Consider the following 8,366-nt stretch of genomic DNA (forward strand, 5'->3'; position numbering starts at 1 on the left):
GGAAACAGCCAGTTGATTTCTTCTTAACTTCCTCAGCTCTCAAATGTGCCTATGAACATCTGTCTTCCATATCCCATGGGCTTGTCATATGTACCAATGCTCCCACTCAAAGCAGAGAAGTACCTAAAAGTCACCTGCAGGTAGGGCTGGGGGAGCATTCCTCCACCCCTGAACCCTCTTCAGAGCCCTGGCCTGGCACGCCATCTTCTTACCCAGATCCCACCTGGCTGGACAGCAGCCCATTCCTGGCCTTCCCCGGCCCCACCTCTGGTGTCAGCAGGGCCTGCACACCCTGTAGCCAGCCTGGCTCTGCCTTCCAGCAGGTCTGAACTCTGGTTCACAGCCAGGTATCCCAGCTCCCACCAGATCTGCAGAGGAATTTGAAACATTTTCACCAAACAAGTCCCAGAAATTGATTGCTATAGTTCCTTTTACCCTTCGGGAGCTGGGGGATGGGGAGGGCTTTCCCATTTCCTCTTTGCTTCCCTTCTACCACCACCCCCCAAACCCCCCACTCCCCCATTTATTTTAGACAGTCAAAAAGTGTTTTTAAATGAAACAAAAGTCTGTTTCCTGGAGTGCCCGGGTCAGCAAACAGAAAAGTCTGTTTGAAGATGGAGGGATGGACGGGAAGAGGGCTGCCACGCCTGGTTAGAGAGGACGTCAGACAGGGTTTGTGGAAGCTCAGACAGGAAATCCTTTAGCTCTGGGAGCAGACGGTGGAGCCAAGTCCCACGCAGGTAGCAGTCAGTGAGGTTCACATGCAGGCACCTTTTTACAGAAACCCCTCCCAGTCTGAGTGAGCACCAGTGCAGGGGTGTAGGGGGGATGGAGGGGCCCAAGACCCCACGGCTGAGGGGGGAGAGGGGAGGGGAGCTTGTGGCCTCAGCTTACTGGGAAGCACCCTTTGGTGCACCAGCAGATTATGATTCTGGGTGAAGAGGAGCCACCCACGGGGTTAGCAGCCTGCTGCTTCTGTTGACTAGTCTGGCTTTCTGCCCTGCAGCCAGTGAGACCTGACAGGGCAGTTTCTAGACCTGGGCTGATTCTCTTTCACTTCCTGGTTCTCATCCCTTCAACCTGAGAGTCTGCGTGGTTCACCTCCTCCACAGTCTGCATAGGATGTTTCTTTTGTCCAAACTGTGCTGTGAAAGGTCTGGTTTCTTAAAAAGAAGTTCAGCAACCCTGATACCTGGAAAGGTATTCAAGGGATCAAAACCACTGAAGTTAGACCCCTTAAGATTAAAACCAGTGACTTGCCTCTATCCCAAGGATGCTTCTTCCACTGTGGGGAAGATCTGAGTACAAAGAAGGAGCAGCATATCCACACCCCTCCACTTCCAGCCGGGCCGTGGTGGGAAGCAGCAGTTTTCCCTCCTACGTCTCTGTTTTTATTTGCTTTAAGAATTAGGCAGGTGCCTTCTCTTTCTCTCTCTCTCTCTCTCTCTTTTTTGGTAATCCCTCCAAAGTACAGAACACACCTCTTTGCCCTTAGTCAGTGCCTACTAAATATCTGAGTGATTGAATGGAGATGGAGTGGCTCAGTGGCTGGGATTAGAGTGAAGCATCTGGGTCACAGAATTTCAGTCACTCTCCCAGGTCATTCAGTGACCCTCCAGGGAGGTCTTCACCCTGTTCCTGGCCCTGGAGCTCAGAGCTGGTGAGAGAAAGCTTCAGGGCGAGACAGTTTACTCAAAGAAGGCAGCTTATGGAATGGAGAAGTATCCCCACCATGAGCACCTGCCAGCCCTAGCTTCCTCTTACCTGCGATGCCCAGAGGTGTGCCCTGTAGAGGCCGGTCACTAGCCCATCAGAAGGCCCCTGCTCTCAGGAACTGCAGTGACAAAGACGTATGAAAGGGAAATTGAGGATAGTCAGAGGCAGATGTCACTGGTGCAGGTTGAAAGAATTATGCTATGTGCCAAGCCCTGTGTTAAGTACTTTATGACCATTATTTTATATAATCCTCCAACAAACTTGATAAGGGAGAACTTGGGCTCTGGAGCCAGGCAGCTTGGTTTACATCCCACCCTTGCCTCTTTCATTTCGTGTGACCTTGGGAAATTACTTCAGCTCTCTGGGCCTCAGCTGTAAAATGGGAATAATAGTAGTCCCTACAGCATAGTATTCTGAGGTAATACATGTAAAACAGTGAGACAAGCATGTGGCACATGGTAAGCACTCAACAAATATTATTCATGACGATGATGGTGATCATTGCCTCTGGTAGCTTATTCCCAGGGTTGCCATAACAAAGTCCCATAAATTGGGTGGCTTAAAATAACAGAAATTTATTGTCTCACAGTTCTGGAGGCTAGCAGTTCAAGATCAAGGTGTTGGCTGGTTGGTTTCTTCTAAGGACTAGGAGGGAGACTGTTCTATGCCTCCACCCTAGCTTCTGGTAGCCTCAGGCATTTCTGGGCTTATGGATGGCCGTCTTCTACCTGTGTGTCTTCATCTCTCCTTCATGTGCATCTGTCTCTGTGTCCTTATTTCCCTTTATAAGGACACCAGTCATATTGGATTAGGGAGTGCTCTAATGATCTCATTTTAATTTGATAACCCCTGTAAAGACTCTATCTCCAAATAAGGTCACATTCTCAGGTACTTGGGGTTAGGACTCCAAAATATGGGGGGGAGTGGAGAGTGGGGAAGACATAATTCAACCCATAACACAAGGCTAAGTAAGTTGCTCAAAGTCACATGGCCTGTTAGTCATGTGACTGATTCTGGAACCCAGTATTAGTGGATGACAAATCTCATGGCATAAACCCCGGTGGAAAGCCCCAGTGGAAGTCTCGCTACTAACCCTTGTCTGGAGAAAAGGAACTACAGAGAGACACTCAGAGCCTGCTGCTGTTGTGTTAATGGCATTTTCCCTTTTTTCTCCCTCCTCCACAGCCTGCCTACTCCAGGCTGAGCTTGTAAACTATGAGCGAGTCAAGGAGTATTGCCTCAAAGTCCTGAAGAAGGAAGGGGAGAACTTCAAGGCCCTTTACCGGTCTGGTGTGGCCTTTTACCACCTTGGGGATTATGACAAAGCACTCTACTACCTGAAAGAAGCAAGGACCCGACAGCCAACAGGTAAGGTAGCAATTGCTGTTTTGTTACTCTCGTCCCCCTCAGGGAGCTCCTGGGGCCTTCTCATTGCAGGGGACCACTTCCATGGCTGGCAGAGCCAGGCAGGGACCCAGGTAGCAAATTAGGGGTCAGGTGCATGCTGAGACTTGGAATGAGGAGAGTACAAAGTTTGTGCATTTGCCTGGGTCTGGGCTCCAGGGAACATGGGCACCTCTTCTCTCCAAATAGAGTACAGAATTCTTCATCCTTTCAAACTCAGAATCCAGCTCTCTTCACTTATTCAATAAATACATACTGAATTCTGGCCATGTGCAAAGATTTGTGCTGGGCACCCGGGATGTAGATAAGAAGATATATGCCCTACTCTATTAGTCTGCTTGTGTAGCTATAACAGAACACCTGAGACTGGGTAATTTATAAAGAACAGAGGTTTATTTGCTTATGATTCTGGGACAGCTGCATCTGGCACGGGCCTCAGGCTGCTTCTACTCATGGCAGAAAGCGGCAGGCAGCTGGTGGGTACAACAAGCAGGTCACATGGTGAGAGGAAGCAAGAGAGAGAGGGGGAGGTGCCAGGGTCTTTTAAACAACCAGCTCTCGTGGGAGCTAATATAGTGAAAACTCACTCACTTCCCCCGTCCCTGGGGAGAGCATTAATCCATTCATGAGGGATCCACCCCCACGACTCAAACAGCTCCCGACTGTGCCACATTGGTGATCAGATTTCCACATGAGTTCTGAGAGGACAGTACATCCAAATTCCATCACCTATCCATGAGGATTCATCTCCAGTTGACAAGACAGACAACAAACGATTTTGACACTAGGCCCAGTGTCTTCCAGGAAGTGTGCTCTGACTTGTCCAGTCAGGTCCATTCCTCAAAGCATGTGTTATCTGTACCGTTCACTTAGATCAAATCCACTGGCTTACCCATTCATTCATTCATTCATTCATTCATTCATTCATTCCACAAGCATTTATTGAGGGTGTTCAGTGGCCCAGGAACTATTCTAGGTGCTGGGTATATACATAGCAGTGAACAAAAGAAAGTTGCTACTTCAGGAACTTATATTATAATGGAAGAAGATGAACAGTAAACAAATAGACAAGTGGATAATGTATTATTTAGTAGTGGTAAGTGCTATGAAGAAAATAAAGCAGAGTGAAGGAGGTGGTATTTTAGACCAGGTGGTCAGAAAGAGCCTCTCTGAGGAGGTAACATTTAAACAATAACTTTGACTTGATCTTGTCATTGTTGCTATTCATATGGTTGATTTTTTTTAAGGCAATCCTTCTTCCAAAAAGCCTTTAAGAATTGTAGGATCAATTTGCAAATGTCCAACTGTATACTTTTTTCTTTATCATTTTCTAAGAATACCAATATCTTTATTTTTAAGTGTTGTTGATTTGTTTTCTGTATATAAATTGTGTTCCACAAACTATCCTGTAAATACCTTGAAGAGTCAGAACTGGACTCACTCAACAGAACTTTCTTGAGAACCTACTACATGCCAGCACTATTCCTGGCATTTTTGAGCATACCACACTATTCATTTCTACTTCTGGAAGTAAATATCCCAGGCAGCCCTGTAACTCTTATGTTCTGGTGTGTGCAGAGCTAAGCAGCTATTCCATGTCATGACTCCTCACTAATTTAAGGACAGGAATTGGGGAGAAATGCCCCAGGTTGTGGTGAGGGGGGTGTCTGACCCTACTTATAAGGAGAAAATAAGACAATGAAGCAAAGTCATCTTAAGCTCTTCAAGTTAAAAAAATTACATTCAACCGATACTTATTAATCCTTGTATTAAGCACTTTCAGACTTATCTGTTTTGGTCCTCACAGCAATTTTACGAGAAAGGTATTGTGATCCCCAGGAGGGACAAGCTTTGGAGTCAGACACACCATTTATTGCATGTCTCCTTGGGCATCTTACTTCACCTCTCCAGGCCCTGGTCTTCCTTTTTGTCTCAGTGAGGGTGATGATACATATCTTGCAGGATTGTAGTGAGGATTAAGTGAGACAATGAAGGTAGAAAACCTGGCACAAAGTAGGCATTCACAATGAAGGTTGTTTCTTGCATAAGGCTCAGAGAAGTTGGTCGCTTGTCTGAGGTAAAACTAACTGTGTTGACGTGGGGACCACTGGGATGTGCTGCTGCATATAAATAAAGGGAGAGATTGTCCTCTCCTCTCCCTCCCTTCTGTCCCTGGGGTCACAGTGACCTGTCCACATTTGCTAAGGGGAAGCGGTGAAGGAGAGGGCTGGTATCTGGTTGCCCTCTCAGCCACCACAGATAGGCAGAAGGGACTTTGGCTGAGTGCATCTGGCCTGTGCACGATCTGCATCCCCAGCTTTTGCCTGATTCTGTGTAGATGCAATAGTTGCCCTCATCAGGTGCTCCCTAAGGTGTGTTTCTCTCCTCACAGACACCAACGTGATTCGGTATATTCAGCTGACGGAGATGAAGCTCAGCAGATGCTCCCAGAGAGAGAAAGAAGCCATGTAACTAGGAGGCCTCTCCAGAGCTGCACCCACACCTCACCGGGGACATATGGAGATGTCCGTACACCCCTGGTGGAGAGCCCCTCCTTGGGTTCTGTCTCTTTGTCCCCACTTCTTCCAGCTCCCCTTTTTTCTCCTTTCGCCCCTCAACTCTTTGTCTACTCCCAATGTGAAAAGAAGGAGAGATGCGAATTTGGAATCTGTTGGGTTGCCCAGACAATGTTGACATCGTCTTCTCTAGCAGGTCAGCAACTAAGAGGGGCCCAACTTCTGCCGGGAGAGCTGCAGAGGAGTTTCAAGGGTTGGGAATGCCACTGTGGCATTGACTTTAGCCAGTACGTCTGATGAGGCAGAGCCTGGCAGGTGTACCATCCCAAAGGTAGTGGGCACACAGCCCATAGTCTGGACCCATCTACACCTTCCTGATGCTCAGAGCTTCTCAAGGCAATGGTAACAATTCCAGGGATGAGACAAACACCAGAAGCATTGGTTAAGCCAACATGGAGACCATGAATTTGTGCACTGGAGTCCCCATGCCCCTGGACACCTTAGCCCCGCCTCGCTCCCTCACTTGTTGTCTTGTGCTTCCTTCTCCTCCCCTTGGGGATCCAGACTCTGCCAGGATTCACATGCCACTGAAGCCCACTCTCAGTGCCCTCTGGTGACCACACATACCATTCCCCCGTCCTCCCACCCAGCAGGCAGCTGTGACAGCAGAAGGGCAGGGTGACATGCACCAAGGATTGGGGTAGGGCAGACCACGTAGGTTATAGGGGGAGGGAGAGAGGACGCCTAGGGGAAAGAGCATTGTACAGGCTGGGGGACTGAACTGTGGACTAATTAAGTGTAAATAAAAATAAGTTAACAGGCAGCAGTTCCTGTCATTTCTGTTGAAAGCAGCCCACTCCCTCACTTTTACTCCCTCCCCCAAGCCTCCAACAGAGCTACTTATAGCCAGGCAGGATAGGACTTCCCCGAAAGCAATTGGCCATTTGTCCGGTGGTATACAGTGTTGGCTACAGCCTTTGTGCTTTTAAGAGTGGGCTGGGATTATGGAGACTGTCCAGAGTCTTGGCTTTGTGGGAACTTGTTCAGCCTCTTTTTGATGAAATTATCTGAACTCAGTATCTAGCACGTAGAATGTGTTCAACAAATATTTGTTGAATGTATAAATTATGACTGCAGACTGGCTCTCCTGCCTTAAACTACTTTTATCCCAGCCTAGTTTCCTGATAGCTATGTTCTCTATGCTATGCCATGTTGCTTCAGTAAACAAGAAACATTTACTGAGGGCTTATTGTTTGCCCATCGTTGTGCAATATGCTGTGGGACATCAGATGTAGTCCCAGTCTTCAAAGAGATGGAAGAGCTGAGAAATGCATATGAGATTATTACCAATGACACCTTTAACTTATATGATGCTTTAAAATTTTCAAGGCACTTTCATGTATTTTTTGTGTGATTAGTGAAAAAGACAATATTGTACAAAATTGAAATATATACAGATGCAATAATGTTAATAGTTAGGATTTATTAAATGCACTGTCTTCAGATCTTTACATGTGCAATCTTATTTCTTCATGAAGTTACTCTATGAGATACTATTCCCATTTGATGGATAAGAAAACTGAAAACCAGGGGCCGGCCTGGTGGCGCACTGCGCTAGTGCGCCGCTTGGGAAGCGCGGAGGCGCTCCCGCCGAGGGTTCGGATCCCACATACAGACCGGTTCCCGCTCACTGGCTGAGCGAGGCGGTTAATAGTTAGGATTTATTAAATGCACTGTCTTCAGATCTTTACATGTGCAATCTTATTTCTTCATGCAGTTACTCTATGAGATACTATTCCCATTTGATGGATAAGAAAACTGAAAACCAGAAAAATTAACTATCCCACGGTTGCATGGCCTTAAGTGGCATAGCTAGGTTTTAAACAAGGTCTGTCTGACTCCAGAACTCTAGATAGTAACTATCCTATACTTAGTTGCCTCTCTATAAGAAGTATTATACTGGACACTTACAACCATTGGAGAGCAGGATGATATGTATTGAGCTGAAAAGCATTCACCATGTCAATGGTGATGCATGGGTGGAAAGAGACCAGAGACCAGAATCCCTAGTGGTCAGAGCAGTGACAGGCCAGGAAAAGACAGCCAAGACCCAGCAGTTATTTCTGTGTATTGTTTGTCCTACTTGCTGATGGGGACAGCATGTTATCTGAACATCCCACCTAGCATTCCTCACCCCATCCCCAGCACTGGGGAAGAGTCACAATTATAGGTAGAGACAAAAAGGAAATACAAAGTTAATTATGAGTTATTTGTTTAAGCAGAGGCTCCACCACTGCAGGAGCAAATCACTGCCAAGGGACCCAGAAGCCAGCAGTACAGGTTATATTCACATAGCTCCATAAAGGCATCCAATGGGAGCTGTAGGAAGGTACTAGAAATATCCAAAGGTCCACAGATGCTTACCTATAGCTCGCCCTTTGGAGAAGAGGAAAAGGATATCCTCTTCTCTCTGCCCTCTTCCTCCAAAATAGCTTCACATGAACTACCCAACCCCAAACTACCCTGAAGCCTAGCAGAGACATATGTGCAAAACTCCCCTGTTCCCAAGCCTCCAGCCTAGAAAGTCCAGGAGTTGACAAACTGTTCATTAGAAGGATGAAGATGAAGTGAGAGGAGGCCTTCAAAACCAGTTCAGACTGGCAGGGTCTTCCTTGTTCCCAAGCCTCCAGCCTAGAAAGTCCAGGAGTTGACAAACTGTTCGTTAGGATC

At 47.0% G+C, this 8,366-nt stretch overlaps 1 protein-coding gene across 1 annotated transcript in view; it reads left to right on the forward strand.

Moving 5' to 3' along the window:
- The window catches only part of TTC9 (tetratricopeptide repeat domain 9), a 34,044-nt gene extending 26,897 nt beyond the window's left edge, over window positions 1–7,147 (forward strand). The window contains exons 3-4 of the mRNA XM_008570768.1: window positions 2,902–3,084; window positions 5,513–7,147. Coding sequence (XP_008568990.1) covers window positions 2,902–3,084; window positions 5,513–5,592 — 263 coding nt within the window. The 3' untranslated portion in view covers window positions 5,593–7,147. The remainder of the gene's footprint in view (window positions 1–2,901; window positions 3,085–5,512) is intronic.
- Window positions 7,148–8,366: the final 1,219 nt, after the last annotated feature.

This window comes from Galeopterus variegatus, unplaced genomic scaffold, assembly GCF_000696425.1.
Source record: "Galeopterus variegatus unplaced genomic scaffold, G_variegatus-3.0.2 Scaffold627, whole genome shotgun sequence".
NCBI lineage: Eukaryota > Metazoa > Chordata > Mammalia > Dermoptera > Cynocephalidae > Galeopterus > Galeopterus variegatus.